General features: G+C 35.5%; 2 protein-coding genes, 1 long non-coding RNA gene and 1 pseudogene across 13 annotated transcripts; 1 reads left to right on the top strand and 3 right to left on the bottom strand.

Annotated features, from left to right (window-relative positions):
* Positions 1–602: 602 nt before the first annotated feature.
* Positions 603–2,793, top strand: LOC111283050 (uncharacterized). Of its 4 annotated transcripts, none has more exons than XR_016342299.1 (4): positions 604–832; positions 930–1,006; positions 1,528–2,128; positions 2,779–2,793. It is a non-coding gene; the product is annotated as an uncharacterized LOC111283050 (long non-coding RNA). The 4 variants fall into 4 exon arrangements; XR_002689328.2 differs by lacking the exon at positions 2,779–2,793 and having other exon boundaries at positions 617–832; positions 1,528–1,890; positions 1,977–2,312; XR_002689329.2 differs by lacking the exon at positions 2,779–2,793 and having other exon boundaries at positions 622–832; positions 1,528–1,822; positions 1,977–2,312.
* Positions 2,794–3,217: 424 nt separating this feature from the next.
* LOC111281635 (sugar transport protein MST6 pseudogene) lies at positions 3,218–4,514 on the bottom strand (annotated as a pseudogene).
* Positions 4,515–6,110: 1,596 nt separating this feature from the next.
* Positions 6,111–16,107, bottom strand: LOC111282217 (Cysteine proteinases superfamily protein). 8 transcript variants are annotated; one of them, XM_089761084.1, is made up of 19 exons: positions 15,734–16,107; positions 15,136–15,186; positions 14,953–15,033; positions 14,029–14,094; positions 13,792–13,958; positions 13,507–13,597; positions 13,351–13,400; positions 12,456–12,653; positions 12,282–12,357; positions 11,844–11,967; positions 10,645–10,776; positions 10,048–10,086; positions 9,886–9,969; positions 9,735–9,790; positions 9,559–9,652; positions 8,818–8,908; positions 8,373–8,492; positions 7,613–8,035; positions 6,111–6,936 (listed from the first exon to the last, which is right to left on the bottom strand). In XM_089761084.1, exons 1-19 carry the CDS (start codon positions 15,900–15,902, stop codon positions 6,454–6,456), a joined length of 2,595 nt encoding a protein of 864 aa, XP_089617210.1. In that variant the 5' UTR covers positions 15,903–16,107; the 3' UTR covers positions 6,111–6,453. The 8 variants fall into 8 exon arrangements, with proteins under 8 accessions (XP_089617210.1, XP_089617205.1, XP_089617207.1 ...); XM_089761079.1 differs by having other exon boundaries at positions 9,886–10,086; XM_089761081.1 differs by having other exon boundaries at positions 8,373–8,480; positions 9,886–10,086.
* A 730-nt stretch (positions 16,108–16,837) lies between these two features.
* Positions 16,838–22,223, bottom strand: LOC111282420 (guanosine nucleotide diphosphate dissociation inhibitor At5g09550). Its single transcript, XM_022870485.2, has 13 exons — positions 21,600–22,223; positions 21,339–21,401; positions 21,120–21,203; positions 20,684–20,791; positions 20,409–20,581; positions 19,865–19,976; positions 19,565–19,645; positions 19,421–19,483; positions 18,351–18,452; positions 18,128–18,252; positions 17,500–17,710; positions 17,224–17,298; positions 16,838–17,100 (listed from the first exon to the last, which is right to left on the bottom strand). Exons 1-13 carry the CDS (start codon positions 21,684–21,686, stop codon positions 17,050–17,052), a joined length of 1,335 nt encoding a protein of 444 aa, XP_022726220.1. The 5' UTR covers positions 21,687–22,223; the 3' UTR covers positions 16,838–17,049.
* Positions 22,224–22,246: the final 23 nt, after the last annotated feature.

Here is a 22,246-nt window from a genome sequence, read left to right as displayed (position 1 = left end):
GTACTAAGTTGGAGCTCGACTCTAAATTCGATGCTCGAAACTCGATTCAAACTCGAGCAAGTTTTATTTTTTTAGCTCGAGCTTAACTCGAAATAGAAATCGAGTTACTCGAGCTCGTTCGATTAGGCTCGATTAACATGTAAAAATAAGCTCTATTCATATATTCAATAAAAGCTTTATTATTTATGCTCTAGTTCGAACTCGAGTTCAAGATATTTTATCAATTAAAATAATTAAAATATATTAAAATATAAAAGCTTGTTAGGCTCACAAATAACTCGAATTGAGTATAAAAATGTTCGAATTTGACTCAATCGATAAATCAAGCTACTTGAACTCGACTCAATAATAATCGAATTAAATTTAAATTTTATTTAAATTAAATAAAATAATTTGTAAATACTAATGTATTATTTATAACTTTAGTTCTCACGGAAATAGAATGGGCCTTCATAATCAAGCTGTTAAACGGAATTTTTTTTTTAGTACTGGGGGTTGTTGGGGGGGGGGGGGGGGGGGAGGGAATGGCTCGAAACCGAGCCCTTGCCTATTGGCTAAGGAGAGCTTAAAGGGGACATTTGGGCTCGGTTTTGAGCCCTACTCTGCCCCAACCCCATGTACTCAAAAAAAAATTTCCCCTTCCAGAGCTTGATTATTAAGCCCCATTCATAGCCACTACGTCAAGGGGCGGGGGAGAGGTGTGGAAGCGGAATTTATATCTAAAAGATGTAATAATAATTAATACCAGACAAATGATAAATGTTGAATGTTTTAATCTAAAAATTGTGTAGGTGTTGGAGTACTGGACTGGTAGTAGTACGCTGCAAATGTCGTATGTCTACTATTGCAGTTGGATTTTTCTTGTTTTTCTATTTGTTTCTTTCCCCTTTCCGGCTTCTTCTTTGTAAAATTGTTATTATTCTCTTCAGTGTTGCTGTAATGACAAGAGCTTTCCCTGATATTCCAAAAGCCAGCAGGATCTTGTTCTTCTTCAGAACGTAGCAAGGTATTAGCTATATGCTCCTTGTTTGCGGTTTGGTCTACGTTATTCCGGTTAGATAATGGACCTAATGTTTATGTTGCCAAGAGAATTTCTAGGCTAAATCAACTAAGTTCTTCTGATTCAACTGAACCAAAGCTTAACTTAGTTGATTCCTGCAGTTACCGCTTAACATCCAGCAAGATTAGGTTCGAACCCTAATACTTGCAACCCTCCTATTCTCATGATACGGCCTCCTTTGTATCAAAAAAAAAAAAAAAAACTTGAAAGGATAAGAAGGTAGAAGAAATACTAACAAAGACTATGGTTCATAATTCAACTGAATTACAAATTTACCGTTTCCTTTTTCTTTGATCTTGTGTTCTAGTGAGGTTTGCTTATCTATGGGCTAAGTGATTTAACATCCTATTATAGTTTAGGTTTATTTTTCACTTTGATGTATTGATAAATATAGTTCGGATTGGAATTGAGCCAGAGTTGTGACTTGAGTTTCTGTTTAATCCTTGATTGTATCAACAATTTGTTAGGGACTATTATGCATTGGCTTTCTCAAACGCGCACGCCAGAAAAAGGAAATTACGAGGGAACAAGCGGTTAAGGACTTGGAGATAAGTTATGAGAGTTCAAATCTGGCCTTTGGTCTATATCTTGCCTTGATGATTGTTTCGTCTGATGCTAATGTTCAGCCGTAGTATCAATGTCCGGAGGTCTAGTCATACTCTGATTGCTTCTTTTGGGATTCAAACCTCTTTTACCATCTACCCAAATCTTCTTTAAGTTGGCAGACGAAGAGTAAGAGCACATTATTGCGGTGCATTGCAGGTGATATTTGATAAGAAATTTATCAAAAAACCACCTTTACATGATGAGTACTGGAGATTTATAATTTGGTATTGATTTGTATGCTCACAGGTCCATAGTATGAAATATGTTTAGAAAATGAAAATTCCGTAATCTCATTGACTTTCAATCACAGGAATTGGAGCAGCGTAGAGAAGAACTTCAACAATTGTTCTTGGCAGAAAGGGTTTGTGAGAATTGTGTGATTAGTCCAAGGGGCATATTGTTGTATAAGTTGCCAGAAGGCAAGGGACGTGACACCAAGAGCAAGTCAACTTAAAGATGTTGGTACTATTCTCTTGTCTGATGCTTTTTCTCTGTTTTGCTTTCTTGAAGTTGGATACTACATAATAGCATATTTTGTGTAAAGTTGTATAGCTCATATAAAAAAGCAGTTCTTAATTCTTTCGGATTGCTATATCAAGTAATTTGCTAACAGTTCTGATTCAGAAGCTTCATTTTGTCTGGTTTGTATATTTGTTCTTTGTTTGCTGACAATGTTATTGCATGCTTAGATATGCATTTACCTGCTGGGGGAGAATAGCAGTTACCATACTGGCTTTGGTTTGTGCTCAGTTCTGGCTTTACCATGGCTTGTGCTCAATTCTGATTTTACTTTATCTTCTTAGTTTTTACCTCTAGAAGTTCTTACGAAACCTTTTGCAAGTATCCTAAAATCTATAAAATGATTAGAAAAAGTGAAAATAACCGTAAAGAAAATATGAAAAGGATTATGAAATCCAGAAAGAGAAACATTTTGCTCTATCAGTAAACTTTGGCAGTTTTCCAATGTCCACCACCACAATTTGTGCATAGAAGCAATTATCAGGCTTGCACCATAGCGGCTACACAATGGCCAGAAACATCCTTGTCTAAGAATTTGACGTACAATAAGAAATTTATTGAACAATATCCTGACTTGGACACTAATGAAATAGGTTGATCCTGTCCATTTAGTTTTGATTTGCCATAGGACGCCCTGTTGGCCGTGGATGTCTTGTACTACCAGTTTGAAAAGCTTGGTTACTTAAGGAGAAATAGGGTCTGCGATTGTTACCTTCACAATGATCAAGAGTATCATCGGCACTATACTTCCCCCAGCACCAATGATCCTTCCTGATAATAGTTATACCTTCAATTGGGATAGTCTTTGTCTCAGGTAAAAAGAGAATTATGAAGTAAGTCATGAAGATTACAAAGGCACCAAAGAAAAAGAAGAAACCAAACTTCAAATGACAAAGCAAGGCGAGGAAAGTTTGAGAAGGGAAGAAAGTGCAGACCATGTTGACAGAAACACTAGGAGCTTGTCCTGCTGATCGAACTTCTAGAGCACATATCTCACTGGGAATGAGCCAACCCATTGGTCCCCAAGACCATTCATATGCTGCAACAAAAGCACTGACTAATCTGCATTAAATTTGCATCTGCTTTCGTTAAGGTTCCTTCGCCAGCAGTCCCGAAGTTTGAGCCTGTTATCATCCCGATCACAAACTGCAATGAAACAGCAAGCCACACCAGCCAGCGTCAAGGAAAAGGTATCAGGCAGAAGGCCTTTATCTTCTTAAAGGATTTCAATTGAAAATTGTAGTAAGTGAAGACATACCAGGCAAAAAGCCATTTGCATGCCACCTTCACGCAACAAAGCCCTTCTACGAAACCTGTCGACATAGCAGATGGACAATAAAGTTGAAAGGACATTAACAGCGCCTGTTATAACAGCAGACGTAAATGAAGGCTTATCACCAAAACCCATAGTCTTAAAGAGAACAGGTGCATAAAACATAACAACGTTGATCCCTGTTAGCTGTTGAAAAAAAGGAATCAGGATACACATGACAAGCTGAGGCCTATATCTTCTCTGTATAATGTTTTTCCACGGGTTCTGCCATTTCTTTGCAGCCTCACTCGCATTCAGAATGTCCTGGAACTCTCTTTCACCATTTTTTGTTCCACGGATTCTTTGTAACATATCTTTTGCCGTTTCTGTGTTGCCTCTCTCTAGAATAGATTTTGGAGTATCCGTTAGGAATACGTATCCGATAATCATAAACAAAGCAGGGATGGCTGCAAGGGATAGAGACACTCTCCATCCCCATCCACCTTTGCTTTTATTCGTATGATAGTTCACGACATTTGCTATAAGAATCCCAATTGTGGCTGCCAATTGGAAGCCATAAATATTGAGTGCCCCCCAAATCTTCGCTGGTGATATTTGGGATAAGTAAATTGGAACAACCTGTCATAAATTAATGACCAAACCATTATGGTTTGATCATCTTATTGAGGTAGAAATTAGAAAGTTAAACATCGAAAAATATTGCTTGGACGTCTTCGGAGAGAAGAGGAGAGGATTAAAACAAACGAGGTTACCAAATCCTATGCCACCACCAAACCGTAAACGACCTATGATGAGCATATACACATTTGCAGCAGAACCATTTAGGATAGCTCCAACAAGAAAAGCAACACCTGCAAAAGACATCGAGGCAGTCCGGCCAAAGGTCTTGGAAACTATTGAGGCAAACAACGAAGCTGCCAATGCTGCCAGGTAGAGGAAAGAAGTGAAAAATGATAGTAGGCTGCTATCAAATTTGCAGTATTGATTTTCTTGGTCTTTGTCCTGAACCATCTTCCAGTACACCGATGGGAAAAACATCATCAAGAATGGTTTCATTGAAGTCACCCCTCCCGCCAAAAAAAAATCAAAAAAAGAAAACTTGGTTAACAACAAATTTTATCAGCATGATCTAAAATATGAATACCATTTATCACAATCTCCAAAATGCAAAGCCAACCTGACATTCCGAAATCATAACCAAAGATGAAAGCTCCCATGGCTGCAACAAGAGAACTTCCCATCACTAAGGCAGTTACACCACCTTCATATTTATCAAGGTGGGAATCAAATGCCCTTGACCTCATTCCGCCAAGAAATGATTTGAGTTTCTGAATGATTGTTATTATATCTTCTTCCTTCTAACTTCCTTTTTATTTTTTTCGGTTCATGATGGCCGGAATGCCATCAGTTGCAGTAGTTTTAGTTGCTCTTTCTTGATTTGCTATTCAGCAAACCGTTATTAGATATAGTTAGATATGAAACAGGGTAGAAATTGGATATTCGTTGTCCATTCTGTTTTTTGAAAGTCCACATACTAGGACAGGATTGGCCGTTAGTCCTACGGTAACTTTAGAAAGGAAACAATCTTCTACATATGCACGAATGCATAAAGAATCACCCGACACCTTTTTTTTTGCGGCCGACACTTGTTTTTCAAGAACTCTAACTAAATGGGCCTAGGATAAAATAGAATCATATCTTATAATAGGTAATAAATATATTTAGATTTTACAATTTAGGTTATAACAAAGAAAAAAAACATGGGTTTTAGAATTTGCTGGCTAATTGCAATGTTCCATGTAATTAAAAAAACTTGAAATATAAATCCTCCCTCAGTTCTGCAATCTGGCCTGACCCTGACTGGAAAAAACTCCCCTCAATCTAATTTTTTTTTAGTAAAAAAGAACAACAAAAAATTATTGAACCTATTAAAGGAAACAAGAAAAACCGCCTATAAATTGGCGATGCCAATGCATGAGAGTTCTCAACTTGGGACGTCCAATGTGCAAAGTCATTAGAGTTAGAAACAAACACGACAATGCACATTGTTCTTAATATTTTTCACATTCACACAAATATTAGGCATGATTTATGAGGAGCATGGATGAATTGCCAAGTTAAATCATGGCTTTGAAAGCATACTAAGAATTGCTAGATTAACTTTTAGAAGGGTAAGTAAGTCAGAATAAAGCTGTTTTTTGGCAAAAGGCAGCAGCTGCTCATTACTTGGCCATTTTCAAGTTTTCAATGATCATCAATCGCACAGAAACAATATGCTTAGGTTAACCACTTCTCAGTTTACTTGCTGAACAAGTCATATTCAGCCATTTATCTCTTGCTTCAATGCCTTGATTCTAAAACGTCCTTTATCTTAGTCGAAGGATATTAAACTTAAACAAGTTAACTGCACTCCCCCCTACATGCTGAAAAGTCCTTTATTTCAGTAGAAGATTTAACCTGAAAAATCTTAAATCAGAAACCTAAAATCACCCACAATATGGTTGAATGTTCATTGTTCACTATTATGTCTACCAGCTAGTAATCGGCAATGAGTTGCAAATGGCTGCCAAGTTTTGACAAAAATATTTCTCTGCATTTTTTTCTAAGCCATTCTCCAAAGTAAAGTATTGGTATAAACTGTAAACTCCAGAATCAATATCAAACAACTCCATGGCAGAAATCAGTAATCTAAAAAGGTATTCATTTCGTACAAGAATAAAACATGATATAGTAGTAGTAATTATCAGGAGTTGCCACTTTTGGAAAACTAGTACCCTTTTACGATTTACAAGAAGTTGCCACCAGAAACAGTTTTAACTCCTCCTTTTGCCTTTTGGACACAGTTTACCAGCCCTTCAATCTACATTTTTTTTGGTGCTAATAACACCATTGGCAATGCCATCACAAATGCAATTCTTTCGAAAGGCTTCATGCTTTACTACACCAAGAAGTATATGCCTCTGGAACTTTTGTGACTGGTTGTTCATCGCCTTCCTTAACTCTTTAGTATGGAATTTTCTTTAAGATCAAATTTAGCAGTCAAATCTGCCTGTTGATGGGATAGAGCAGAAATACCCCTATGAAAGTAGAAAGGGGAACATGCATTCTCAATGTCGTCATGCATGCCACTCGACTCTTGAGAATCTTCAACAATACAATCAGAGTAACCTTCATTTGAGGTAGAGGAAGATACAGTTTTATCAGTTTCCCCTACATGGGAGGATACCTCAAACTCTGGAAGAGGTTGAGTATCTTCTAGCCCTATCGCTAATGAATCCAGAGAATCACTCGACTTGTTGAAAGCTGAATCCTTGAAATGCAATGGCTTCTGTTGGTTCCATGATGTTCTTAATACTCTAACGTCATTCCTACGATATCTCATGAATAAGCAAGGTTCAGTTACCGATCCAGCAACTTGCTGACCATCTAGATCTGGGGGCGAATCAGCAGCAATTTCTTCACTTGTCTCTTCTGTTTCCTGCTTCAAGCAGAAAAAAGTGCAACTATTTCAGGCCAAAATTATCAATAAAAAAAATTATACTGCTTTTTCTTTACATGTTATGAGTCATGTGGGCCAACCAAAATTCAACCACCCTCCCTCCTACCCACTCTCCCTTGCTAACAGAATCTCGTTGGCAACTTTGACATAATTAACAGTCTCATATTAGCAGAATTTAAAGATGTGAAGCCACCAGAGTAGAAATAACAGAACGAGGGGAAATCAAGACCTCTATTCCATCAAAGGCAGTCTCATAAGAAGCAGCAAAAGGAGCTGCAGGACTTGATAGAACTCAATGAATCCACAAATATGAGAAGAAACCTCACACTGACTTAATCTTCGTTTAAGTCAGCCAAATATTGTTATTTATTTGGCTGGGAAAAAAAAAAAACTAAGAATGACAACAACTTGATGGATATTGGATAAGTGTGAGCATGCTCCATCTCATTAGCAACATTTCTTTTCATTTGGTGGACGAAGACGTGGCTACAAAACAATGACAAAAAGCTAGTGAATCGGCTTATATTTTGTATGGTAAAGTTTCCATTGATGCAACAGAGAGAGAGAGGAGATTCACACGTTACCTATTTTTCATTAGCAAATTGATCTTATATCATGCTTTAAGCTTATTGGTAATAAAGAAACAAAAGGTTACCTCTATAGGTGACATAGCGTTTCTTTGACTAAGTGTATTAATCTGCTGAGAATTTCCATGGGAGAGCAATCCCCCACATATTCCCACCTCATAACAATCAAAAATTTCCAATACTGAGGCTTTAAGGCCTTGTAGAACTGTCGTATGGGATGCAGCAGAGAATGCAAAATTGTTAGACCCCTCCATAATGTTGGAATTTGAGGAATGATCATGACATGTTTCTGAAGAACTGCCAATCTGCTCGATAGATTGTACTCCAGTTTCTTGTTCGCTTCGGTCGGGTAAGAGGGAGGATGAGTATTTATAGATGCAATCAGCTGACGTGGAACTGTGGGATTGTTCCTCCAGGATTTCATAGATTAACTTTTTGATATGAGAGCGTTTCAAAGAAGCCTCAGCAGGTGGAAACCAATTCATATTAAGCTGAAAAAGGTCAAAGATAATATTAGAAAAGGTGAACAATACAAATGAAATCTTACCTACAATTTTCATATTGGAAAGAAAAACAATTTTTTTTGGAAAAGTTTGAGTTCCCTGTGATAAATAGGTGATATACAAGTAAGATAGGATGGAGACTAGATGGCAGCAATAATTACTTTCCCAAGTCATTTGCAGTAGAAAGACTAGATGACAGCAAGCAGAGACAATCAAGCAGTAATAACAAGTTAAATGGTAAAGTCATAAACAACAACATACTTCTCACAACAAGAGTAATATTATGCAAGTTCTAAGTCTTGTAGAAAGCAATGACAGAACTTACAAAGTTGGAGGATCTTGTTATCTTAAAAGGGCAGAAGTTAGTTGGTGCTTGAAGAAGAAAGAGTTCCACATAATGCAGCAAGAAGATGCCACAGTCAAATGAATTTTCCTGTTGTGGAAGCTAAATCATAAAGAAGGAAAATTAAAAAAAAAAAAAGTCAAACTAGGTTTGCAAATGTGAAAGAATGCTTTATAATAAAACCAGGTGACATATCATGTGAATTGACACCCGAGATGAAACAATGCTATGCAAAAATACAGTTATGTGCTTTTCCTCAGCCTCAATTCTCCAATAAAACTAAGCCCTTACTGAAATTTTAAAGTTGGCCCCAAAATAACTTCCTATTGATGAGTCAGAAATTTTTAGCACCGGTTTTTTTTTTTTTGGGGGGGGGGGGGGGGGTTGTAGGGTAACTTAATGAAAGGGATACAAAGAGGAGCAATACCTCTAGTGGGACAAACGGTAGATCTAAAAATTTTGAAGCAACATCATCTGCTGCCTCTCTATTCCTCTGTTTCCACTCTTCAGATAAGTAACTGTCATCTCATGACAAAAAAATGAGGGAAATAATATCAACAGTAAGATCTTTTAAAAGCAGAGAAATGACTATTTCAAACAGAGCAGAGAATTTTGAGATAGCTCCTTCTTAAAATAACATATGTCAGATCATTTCTCCAACAATTTCTGTGTTTCTTCATTCTATTACTTTCAGATATAGACAACAATCAATGGTTGTCATTCATCAATGGTAGGTTTTGGTCCTCAAGAACTGTCAAATAAGTTAATGACAGAGTAATGGTATGCTACTGTTTTTCCTTAAAACAGATAAAAAAGAGAGAGTAAAAGGTAGTTAATGCACATTGGAAGAACAAATGCTCAAATAAATTCAAAGAGATAGACCTGGTATGGACATAGAAACATAATTATTTTCCAATATTGCAAGTCATGATGTTTTGCTTACAGTCCAGTGAAAGATTGTCTTGCTCAAACAAGCTAGTAAGATTAGAAAGTAAGCATAGAACTCAGAAAACTCATTGAAACTAACTATTATTTTGGTAATAATGCCAGTGAAAACACATGCACACAAAAAAGACAAGAAAGCCCTCGAAAGGTTTTTTCCAGTCTCAAGTTGCAAACAAAGCAATAACATCTTAACTACTTAAGAAACTAATCATGAAGAAATTACCTCTGGAAAAGATTTTTAAGGCCCCTATGACTTCCTCTGATTGAATCCATGTGCAAGATGCAAGGGACTTTAAGTAATTTTTCACTTGCATCATCTGCAAGACAACTGAAAATAAGGTAAAAGTGGAGATAATTCTAGTTGCTACAATATGCTGAAACACTCTATTATGATCTTGCCTTTGAAATTAGCCACTTCACCAGGATGACAGATGACAATCAGACTCCAATGAAGACTGTCACAGAGATGTGTTCGTAACTCATATTAGAGAACTACATAAAAGATTGTTCTCTTGTACCATGAAAAAAAAAAAAAGATAAGGTTTATCACCTGTAATTTACAGGAACGAAAATGTAATCCTTTTCAAAGATATCCACCTTCCTTGTCCATTTATGAACACGTTGAAATGCTGCCCTGGCTTGACAAGCACTAGATAAACCTTTATCCAGATCAGCAAGTTTGCAAAAGAAAAAACTATTAAAAAAGTAGAACCTATGTTGTTCCTCGGGTTGAATTTTATTCTTCAAATATCTGTCAATGAATCAGAACCAAACATCAGACATTTTAAATCAGGAAATAGATCCAACCCAGAAACTAATACAACAGTTTGGGATCATAAACTGATCGTAAGGAAGGTTTCTCATTAACTCTCAGGCACTTAGACATTTATCATGTTTATGATGTTTAATCAGAGACTTAACTTTCGATCCTTGAGATGATAGTTTCAGTTATGTCTATTGCATAAGCCCAGATCACCATTTTGAAAAGTACAAAGTACTAAATTTCTTGAAAGGAAACCAAAATGAATGCTGCTCCAAAAGTGTCAAAAGAACTACTTAGACTACATCAAGAAGACATAATTATAATGACAACAAGAGATTTCTAAAATATACACTAGATGTGAAAATGCAACTTTTAGAATAGCTACAGAGATGTTTCTAATCCCATCACTATATCGCACATATGTATTTCATATATGAATCCTAAAGGTTGAACTAAAACTAGCACATACAAGATCTAACAAAAAGGCTTAACATTCAGAACAGGAAGAAGAAAACCAAGAACATGGAATTTACATTTCAAGCTTACTTAATATAGAAGTCAATGATGGTATCATTGATGAATGTCCCTGGGCGAAGAAGTTCCACATCTCTCTTGCTAATTGAAATAGCATCAGGATCACCTTTCGGATAGATTACTTCTTTAAAATTTTCATGAAAACTTTACAACAAATTAGTTAGATGTTTCAATTGCAGATTCTCAAAAAAAAAAAAAAAATGTTTTAAGCGGTTTATAAAAAACACAGCTAAACGGTTTAAAGTTCTAACACTAAATTATACACACACATACATATACAGAAGGAAAAGAATTCCTATAAAAAGAATGACTGGCATAACATGCATATCCAATACTGATACTTTAAGGTTACCTCCTAATTCACTCTATGATAAAATTTTGGAAATAGTACTTTCAAATGGGAATATATCTTGATGTTTCTTGAAACTGCTTCAAAGAAAGAGCAAGGACTAAAACATACCACAACTATAGTCTAACTAAAACAAAAACAATGGTAAAGGCATTTAGAGAGATATTATGCTTCAGACTGAGAGCATATATTGTCCTCTCTCCTTTTTTTTTGTTTTTCTGGGTTCTGGGAAGGGAGGGAGGTTTAGACACCTAAATCCCTAAAACCCAAAATGAAATAGAGCTTGAACCTCCAAAAGGAAAAGGATATAGAGCATCATTAATCATCAAATGAAAAGGCCATTAAAATGCATTAAGAAACCATTTACTATCAGAGGTTCTCTCTCAACCAGTAAGAAATACAAAAACAACATAAAACTTTCTTCAACTTACTCAGAAATATATGGCTTTGAAAAAAACCTGCTATTCTGTCACATGAAGGCATTTTCTATATTTTTGCTGCAGGACATGAATGGTTAAATCTATGCAATTAAACCACAAAAAAAAAAAAAAAGTTTCATTCATACATAAATAGGAAGTTACACTAGGAGAAGGGACTAATACACAGTGAAAGCCAAAAACATTGAAAAAAGCAAGAATCTAAGCTATACAACAACACCAACAAAAAAAAAAAATCAAACAAAGTGATATATACAAGACCCCTGTTTCTCTGTTAAGGGCAGGGAGAGAGAATACTACCTATGTGGCTGGACAAAATCAAATGCCTATATATTCTAATTCAAGAAAACCAACCATCACTCTCTGCATTTACGTTGAAAAAAGTGAAACAACTTGGTAAGCAATTAAATTAGTAGAAAACTTACTCAGAAAGAGTGTTCCATATATCCTTGTATCTCACACTCAATGATTTGATTGCTTCCTGCCTTTCAGACCAACAAGGATCATAAACTGAAAACTTCAACGACTCAATGACTGCAGCAATCAAGACTATCCTAGTTCAAAATTTATTGATGAGAAAGAACAACCGATAAATGAGATCAGAGCTTCCCCTAAAATAATTCCTAGTGAAAGCAGAGAAGTTGAAGACAATTTCTTAGAGAAGGCACACAAAAAAAAAAAAATGATGCACATATGAGGTTATGATGCAAGCAGACAGCTATAAAGGGTGATATTTCAAAAAGAGGTCAGATTTATGGATATATAAGTTTAATTGGAGTTTAGGTACAATCTCTCAGAGCATGAAACACATGCTACACCCAAAAAAAAAGTTCACTGCAAATCATTTATGAAAATTAGCAAACCTGAAGTTTCATTTGCATTTCCAGCTCTTCCAAAGTTCTTTGATTGTAGGACAAGATTCATGATGGCTGTCTCAACCTATGTCCAGCAGCATAAGAAATTCAAAGATAATCTTCTCAGAGTATATCTTTAAAATTTTAAAGAAACAGATAGAATGAACCGCTCTTCTAACACACCTTTTCACACCATTCTGCTTCAATACTGATGATATCACCGAGAGTCCATATAAAACTAAATTTATTCTTTATCCCATTCACACTCAAGCCCTCAAACTTGAGGAACGTTTTTGAAAAAGTTAACTGACCCTCTGTGCAATACATACCTCTACACATCATAAAATCAGGGGAAATGACAACTTTCAAATTTTCTTTTTCCTGCAAGTTAAAAAATAAATAAAAAGTCCTGTGATGAAAAGCGATATTAGCATAAAAGATAAACACAATGTGCAATAAGAAAAATTTTTTAAAACAACTGATTCTGCCGTTCGGATAAACAATATGAAAGAAAAAAAATTCGTAGAGACAATATGTAAAGTGTAAACAAGTCAACAACTGATTCTGCTAAACGAATGTAAAATAATACAATGATATTATTACCATAAAAGATAAACACAATGTGCAATAAGAAATTTTTTTTAAAACAACTGATTCTGCCATTCTGGTAAACAATATGAAAGAAAAAAAATTCATAGAGACAATTTGTAAAGTGTAAACAAGTCAACAGCTAATTCTTGTAAACAAATGTAAAATAATACAATCTTAATCCACAACACAACAAGCAGAAAATAGCCATAATAATGAAGGATTTAACTCTGCGTCCACATATTGATGAATTTCTGAGGGCAATCTGAAGCACCAAAAATTGAAGATTTTTTATACAGGAGATCACCATAATATCCAAAAAAAATGTTAACTCCAAGCATCCACATATACAACATAATTTGCTACATTTTGTACATACATTTTTATTGCTAAGTCTAATCTTATACACATGAATTTGACAGGTGGTTAGTATTTTAATAACAACCCTCTAAACAGCCATCAATACTACAAAGGAGGGCACTATACTTACAATTTCATGTACATCAGAATCATGAACTGAAAGTTGCTCCTCTGGAGAATCTGAGAGAGGTAGAATGTCGTATAAGATCACAAGCTGATACATGACACTTAAGAAAAGGAGGTATCATAACTTATGGAGCAAAATTTAAAAGGATAAGGTAAAAACCTCCATACTCTACATGAGAAGAAGCAGAAGGTAATGAAGAATTCATTTTGATCCAGTTATCATCATCTAAAATCATACCAACTCGCTCATTCTGCAGCAAATTTAATTGAACAATAACTGGGAGGTTCAAGACTCATTATGGTTTTCTTGCAAGCATTTCAGTGTGAGAAGTTTCATTTATCACATAGAGAATATGCTAGAGTGGCGTTTAAAATATTCACTGCAGTCTGAAGCATATTAGATTTGCTATTTTGCTCAAGATAATTCAGGAAGGTGCTAGTATACCTCATAGTTTGAAGAAAGAGACCACAACGGGGTGTCCAAGTCAAGAATCTCCTCTTCTCTCATGTTTTTAGGACAGTTTGCAGGAAAGGTGGATTGCTGACCTGTAACACCAGCAACCGAGCGACCTGTAACACTGCCCTTTTGTGCAGTCTTGGTTGCTTGCACTTCTACAAAATTACATGAAGGACATTAGAAACTTTAACATTGATAATGAAGATGCAAACTGATGTCATATACCTTCAGCGTCGACATCAATTGGTCCATCAAACTTTTTCTTTTCCCAAGTATTGCGACTTTGTAAAACTATAAATAAACACAAAAGAAACGTAGGTGTTACATAAACATTATTGCATGAGTAATTCAATAAAAAGAATAACTCTATTCTTTTCTCATTCACACCCTTTCTAACTATTCCATATATTTGTCTTACTCTAATATTCAAACCCCAACTATCTTTTTGTTTATACTTCACATATTCCTTAACAGCATGAATAAGGCTGGAAATATAAAACCTATCAACAGAAAAGCTAATTAAAAGCTAAAGTAATTACTAAATGTGTCATTACAACACACATGTCCATTGCCGTGGCACTATGGGAGCCATCATGAAAACAGCTAATGAAATAACAACATCAAAACATGGTCAGGCCTAATTAATAGCAATACCTCTCCTTTAAAGCTACATGTTTAATTCCAATCCCACCCCCACCTCACCCAACCCCACCCCACCCCACCCCATTGCTCCTCCCCTGTTGGGAAATAGACAACCAACACAAACAAGCAAGAAAAGCATCAAAAGCGATGAAAATTTCCATTAATAAATTATAAATGCAAAAAAAGGGAAATTACAAGTGCACAGAAATCAATTAGAGGTCAAATAGAGAAAAATAGCTTTTGGATTTGAGGAGACCATGATTGGACATTTACATCTCATATAACAAACCATGGATAGAAGAGTCAAGCAATAATTCTAAGCCATAAAACAAGGAGCTAAAAATCAAAGAAACACTGAAAAAAGGAATTTCACAAATATGTTGTGCGATACAGGGGAAATATGTGTCCAGTAACCAACTCACGATATAAAATCATACAAAAAGAGTTATGCAAAGTCGTAACTCAGAAAGAAACAAAAGGAAATTAAAAATAGCAAAAACAACCCACAATGAGGTTCTGTAACTTCAGAATCTAGAGCAATTGGCCGATTGCTAATTTGCTTTCGCTTGGCCCTGCTGCAATCCGCTACTAGTGAACAAGAATACAGAAAACAATTGAACAGATATATATTACACAAGAAAGCATGGACAAAAGAGTAAAAATGACACTAAGCCTAAACCAACTCCATACCTTCGAGGTCAAGATCAATTGCTCTGTTGCTAATTTCATTTTGCCGGGTAACTACAAAGGAGAGGAAAATGTTGTTAAGTAAACATACATACAAAAACTATATAGTTACACAAGCCAAGGGCATTTAACAAACAAGTTAACAAGACACTGACGCAAATGGAATGGATCCGTAGTCGTATAAGCCCAAGTGAATGCATTAGATTATGGTGTGTTTGTTAACCAGGAAATATAAAAGGAAAATTGATGTGTCAAAGTTGTTTTTTTTTTTTTTAAATTCCACCATTTTTTTCCTCAAATATAATAATAATAATAATAATAATAATAATAATAATAATAATAAAAACAAAAAAACAAAAAAAAAAAAAACAGAGCCATATTTAACAACATTGAGGCAAAATAATTGAAAAAAAAAAAAAGGAAACATAAAGATTAAGTAGGAAAAGAAAAACGAAAAGAGAAAATTAGAATAAACCAAGCAGGTGGCACGTTAGATATATCAAAATTCATATTATGACTTTTTCCCGCAGTTTCTCGGGACCAAACAGAGTAATCACCAATGAATTCAAATCAACAAATAGAAAACAAGAGAGAAAGTTACAGCGCTGAAGAAACTTGTATTTGTTGAGAGGAAAAGGTGCCTTGCGGCATCTTTTAGGTTTCTTAAACCTTCCTAGAATCTCGGTGGACTCCCTCTCAACTCTCTCGTCCTCGTCGGCGAAGTCAAAAATGTCAAACAGCTTGCTCTTTTGACTCGCCTTCCGACTCATTATAACCCCGCCTTTCAACTCACCAAATCAAATCAAATCAATTCGAGAATGATTTTTTTTTTTTTTTCTGGATCAACTAGAGAACTACCATTCAGTTCAGTGCATGACTAGCGGTTTCTTCCAGAAGAAGGAACAAACGATGGCTGAAAACGAGAAGAATTCTGGACAGGTCACAGACTGTTTTAGTGGGACCCATACTCCGTACACTTTCGCATGCGTTCACTACTTTCCTTTTATATGCACCCCGGCTTGACTCCTGTCCAGAATTTTTTTTTTTTTTAAGCCCAGTTAAATGGAAAACTATTTCTTATTTTTTTAGCCCAGTCGAAGGGAAAGTTCTGCAGGAAGCTCCTTAAGTAGCGCTTTCTGACGTGGCATGTCACATCACCGGTTATCAATCGGTTAATAGACAAAAGGAAAAGTCAAAAATAATTTGACCATGGTATCTATGGTATAAATGGTGGTTTCTTAAAGCAGTATGAAGGACAAACTGAAGGAAAAAGTAGATTTGTAATTTTAAAGAAAAAAAAAAGAAATTGAAATAATTTAAAATTTTAGTAAAAATTATATTTTAGTTTGATAAAATATAAAATATATATTTTATAATTAACATATCAACATAAATTATAATATAATAATTTTATATTTTATACGTATGTGATCAATTAAAAAAATAAAAAACTGAATGTAAAAAATATTCTATGCTTTTCTCTATGATTCTACTAATTATAGTATTTTGTAAGGTAAGATGTTAGAGTTGAGACATGAGGAAGAAACATGCAGAATTTAATGATTTTGGAATAAGAAAAATGTTTTACACATTATGTGGTGATAGGTATATTTTTTTATTCAGTTGAATGACAGTAACCATCATGCAGCATGCTGGCAGAAAAAAAAAATTTATGTAAAAGGCAATCAAAATTGTGATATAGGCTCAAAAGCATGTTACGCAACCCAGTCATGATTTTGGGATAAAGCACTTATAGCAGCTACAATGACAAAAAAAAAAATTATTATTATATTATTATATAGAAATGAATGTACTTTTGATTTTTGCATCTAAAATATCTGACGAAACAGAAAGACAATTGAAGCTTCTCTGCTAATGATTTTGCATGAGATTTGAGAGCAACAGGTTTGAAGATTTTCATTCTTCAGTCGCACTGGCAGCACTCAGATCCACAGATAAATCAAGCGCCTGTGCAACACGGGAAGACTGATAAGTGAATCAATCATTGCAACAGAGATTAAGGAGGGAGATATGTTAGTTTTACTACCGAAATGCAGTAAGATGAAAGTCAAAAACATTATGAACCCTTACCTTTCCAGTAATCTTACTATACATCTGGATCACATCGTTCACGGTGGTTTCAAAGTGTGTCGTTGGATCATAGCTCTGCAAGAAATTTAAAACTCCAATCAGGAACACTACGTTCTGAAGATAAAGGTGAAAATCTGACCTAATGAAAGCACTGTTTCATTCGACAAAGATGCTACAATAGGAGAAAGAAATCCAGGGGAAAAGTTGCCTTTGGTACTTCCATTCAATATTTTCTCCTAAGAATATGCAAAGCAATAGAGATAGAAGTCTCCTTACAGCAGATATGAAGCAGTTGTCAGCTTCATGGTTGTTAGTGGGGACATATCTGTCATAAGTGTCATAGAATATCTCATCTACAGAACCCAGTAGGTCAATGCCAGGCTTCAACTCTACCTCGGGGTTGTCAGTCTCTGCTTCTGTTGAAACAAAAGCAATGTATTTTCCCTTGGGAGCTACATTATGAGCATATGAGCAACAAAAGAGGTACCTGTAGTACAAAAATAAACCTTAGAAGTTACCAGAGGTCAGTGACTTGAAATGCTCTTGATTACTTAATATGGAGTTTTTCTTCTCACAACTCTCATTCTCTTTTCACCAGTATTGAAGCACGTAAAACCTCTCACCGACATTCACTTTATGCTTTGCCTTTTACTTTGGCCCTCAAGATTCCAAGAAGGCTTCAACAAGCTTTTGAACATCTATGCATAAGCATTTTACGGTGAACAAAAATACTCAAATTGGTGAAGCTAAAACTATGACAACAGTATGTGTGGAGTGAAAACTCCAGATAGGATTATACGAACATACACGTACACTATTTTGAATTTAATCATTGCATTTGCATCAGTATTTCTGTTTTGGCCACTCATTGTTTAGAAATTAGCTGAGAAAGTTAGCAGCATACATGTCTGATTTACGACCAAGTTGCTTCTGAGGCAGAATAACCTGGGCTGAGTGAGAATCATTGGTACAAGGAATAGGGTGGCTCATTATGCATATAGCACGCGCAACTTTTCCAACCTTCTGAACCTGTTGCATTGAAAAAGACATGAGAGAAAAAGTAGCTATAATTAGTTCTTGAGGATGCATAAAAGAAAAAAGAGAGGAATGGTTTCTTCGGAGGTTACCTTATCATGCAAATAAGATGGATCACAAACAACTTTCTTGCACTTAGCAGTTTCTCTTTCGGAAGTCACACCAATAGCTTTCCCATCACCATCGAATTCTACCTGCAACCCAAAAAACAAGATTTTTAAGTATGTTCAAAATGAGAAACAGTTCAAAAACAAGACATTTAAAAACAATTTGAAGAATAAATTATCAGATATATGTTACAAAGTTAGCAATCACTAGAGTACGTTCAAAATGAGAAAAACACAATGTGGAGACCCGCACCCAACTTGTGAGGTATTATTTGCTTTAACCCGAAAGTCTCACGATTTTATCTCACAAAAGGAATCTCACAAGTTTAGTTTTAGATCTCTACGTATATATAATTTCTTATTCACACATTCTTCCAATGTGAGATTAGGGACGTTACGACCTCAAACGTAGCATTCTAGAGGTGGCTCCTCATCATCATTGGGATTCTAGAGGTCGCTCGTCATGTAACACTTAATGACTCTCATGGCCTCAGATCTTTACATATATATTTATTCACAAAGTCTTCCAATGTTCGTCGTTGGGATTCTAGAGGTGGCTTCCCATCATGTAGCACTTAATGACTCTCAATATATATTATTCACAGATTTTTTCAATGTGAGATGGGGGGCATTACAACGTCGAGCGTAGCATTCTAAAAGTGGCTCCCTGTAGCACTTAATAACTCCCATGGCGAGCTGGTGAGTTGGTGATTGCTCTGATACCATTTGTGGAGACTCGCACTGGAATGTCTCACGATTTTGTCTCACAAAAAGCACCTCACAAGTTTGGGTTTAGATCTCTACACATATATATCATTTTTTATCCCCACATTCTTCCATTATGAGATTGGGGCGTTACACACAATGTGAAAAATATAATGTTAATCCCAAATTATAAGGATAATCACCATATAGGGTTACTCAAATGGGTGCACAACGGTGGTATAGTACTGCTTGACAATTATGAGCATCTAACCCCTAAAGGACTCAATGGCGAACTTACAGAAAACAAAGCAAATTACATTCTGGTTTGCGAAATGTTCTGAGAGATTTACCTTACATTCTGGCTTGTTGAGCATGTAAGTACCACCATAAACTGCACTTAAACGCGCAAATGCCTGCCAATAGAGACACAATAACAAGTCAAACTGACAAATGTTTCTATTAAACAAGAAAGAAAACTACAGATAATGACAAACCTGAGGTAATTCTCCCAGTCCATATAGTGGATATATATAAGGAGATCCTCCTTGGAACCGTGCCAAAGACTCTGCATAGAGCTATACAAAAAACAAATGCAGAAATACTCTGAATATAATGATAAAAAAGGTATGTGCGGCCACCGAAGAATGAGATTAAGCAGAATGAATTTTAAAAAAAGGCCCAAGCAAAAGGTTTATTTGGTTTCTTCCAACCAGTGTAATGGAGCATGGACAATAAGAATCATCCATTACCTGTATTACAAAGATGAATATATATGATATGAAACAAACTTTTACCTTCATTCTCTTAACAAAATTCAAAGCCGGCTGATCCAAGTAACTATCATCACTGTAGAGTGCCAAGGCATGACCAATAAAGTCAATTGTATCATCTTCCAGGCCATACTTTCTACATTGCAAAAATTAGCATCCATCAAGACCAGTAAACTGTAACTAATAGTAGCTAATGGATAGGACAATTAGAGTAAGTAATATTAATGATCCTGAGCAGGGATAATCCTTCAAATATATCATATCTTCCCCCTAGAAAGCAAACAACCCTTCTCAAAAGGGAAAAAGAAGTTCCTAAGCGCAAACTTCCTTGCAAAAAACAGGTAAAAGAAACCAAATGTCATGAAAAAAAAATAAAAAATTAAAATACTTTCCTTTTTGTAAGAGAAAAATTGGTAAATCAAGTAACATTTTAGTTAGAATTTAAGAAATAAGTTTAACCTACAAGTCTAAACACACAATTTATAACCATTGCATATATTATTACATTTGCAGTCAATGAAAGTGCTAGAGCAAGCTTTTTAGAGGGAAAGATGGATGAGATACATACGAGATAAGTTCTCTCGCCGTTACTTTATTCAGGTCTAGTCCTTCATGAGATTTTGGATCATTGTCTTCATAGTCTTGGACATAAATGAAGAACTTTCTGGCACGGCGCTTCTCAAACAGCCCCATCAATGGTGATTTCAGTGCTTCAACATCAGTTGCTGGAACTTTGTAGATCTACAAGTTATGATAATGCTTTCAAGTTGTTGATTGCAATCGAACAATGTTTGCGCTAATGTTTAGAAAACAAATGATACAAAAAAACTGTAACACTCTTACTTTTCCCTTGTTGTACACAAAACTACCATCCACAGCCTTGAAGTTAAGATACTTGGTAACATCCGTGTGGATGAGAATACGAACCAGACTGCCATTGGCCATCATGAACTGTGAAACCAAATTAAGCTTTCATCACAAAACATGACTAACCAGCACAAAGATATCATAGTCATTGGGTAAATAGTTTGTCAGTGCACATTTTAAACACACAGTGCCCTAAACAAAGAAAAATAAATTGCAGAATTTATACTAATCCAGGTAAAAATGAAATAGAGTTTCAATCACATATATTTAATTATGTTACAAAAATTAACCAAAATGACAGAGATACTTCGTAACTTAGAAACATATATGAAGTGTAACCTAAAATATGCATCCAACAGGAAATTAAGAAAACTACAAAATAACATAGGTAAATTTGGAGGTTGTTGCATGCCTTGGGAATCATGTCAACATTAAATTCCCTGCTTGTGCCCAGCTGTTCTGGCGGCTTGTCATCTCCCCTGAAATGTTTCCAAAGCTATGCAACAGAAAGACAAAATTTCAGAAAATGTCAAAGGAAAATGTCAGATGAACCAAATAGCTAGGAATGTTTTAACAGAAAAGGTTTCAAAAAAAAAAAAAAAAGCCCATCATTTGATCAAAGACGAATGACCTGTGTAAGATTAAGAGAAGTCGACTCTCCACCGTAATAGTCATTTCTGTCCATGTGCAATACCTGTTTTAAAATGCAGAGATTCAGGCTGTTAATGCCTATCTAGAAATTGAACTACTGCATCCAAAAATGAAAAAGAGGGGCAAAAAGCTGGGTGCCCATGATTCCTAAAAGAAAACCCAGATTGCAAATTGCTTTGAAACATGTAAGCAATAAAAATTAAACAAAGAAAGAAGAGTGAGAAACTAATAAGGGACGTACTTTGAGTCCATCAACGGAAAGAAGACCACTGAGAATGCATTCCTTAAGGCCGGTCCCCAGGACTATGACATCGTACTCTTCATCCATGGCTGAATATCCTGATCACAAGGTTTTCTACAATTTCAATCTTTCCTTTTAATTATGTTTTTCTTTTGTTTTTTGCTGTGAGAGAGTGAGAGAGAGTGAATGGGAAGTGAAATTAAAAGGAGAGAGAGAGTTGGGTTTTGTGAGCTTTGAGTTTGGAACAGGTCTTTAGCGGGAAGGAACGAGACAAACGCTTTCGGAAAGTACTAAATTCACGCTATTTTATGCGCGTGGCATGCATGGAGCACTTTGAGAACAACACGTGGATGGGTATCTCGAGTTTTTCTTTGGCGTCCAAGCATTGGAGAGAGTGGCCTTCGCTCCAAGCGTTTCCCCCGTATGACTACTGACCCTTTCAATCTCAAGGCCAAGGGAGAAAGATAAAAATTTTACAATTTACCTCTTTTTCCCTATTTTCATTTTCCCAGTTTAGACTTTTTTTTTTTTTACGTTTAATTTCTCTTTAGTCTAGTAAACAACTTTACAAACTTTTATATCGATTTAGATGATAATATCAAGTTGTTTTCCGAGGGAAAAAGTAGATTACGATTTCAGAAATTAAC

Source organism: Durio zibethinus, chromosome 5 (assembly GCF_047325235.1).
Source record: "Durio zibethinus cultivar Kanyao isolate XHJ-2024 chromosome 5, ASM4732523v1, whole genome shotgun sequence".
NCBI classification, from domain to species: domain Eukaryota; kingdom Viridiplantae; phylum Streptophyta; class Magnoliopsida; order Malvales; family Malvaceae; genus Durio; species Durio zibethinus.
This window is presented reverse-complemented; position numbering and strand designations above follow the sequence as displayed.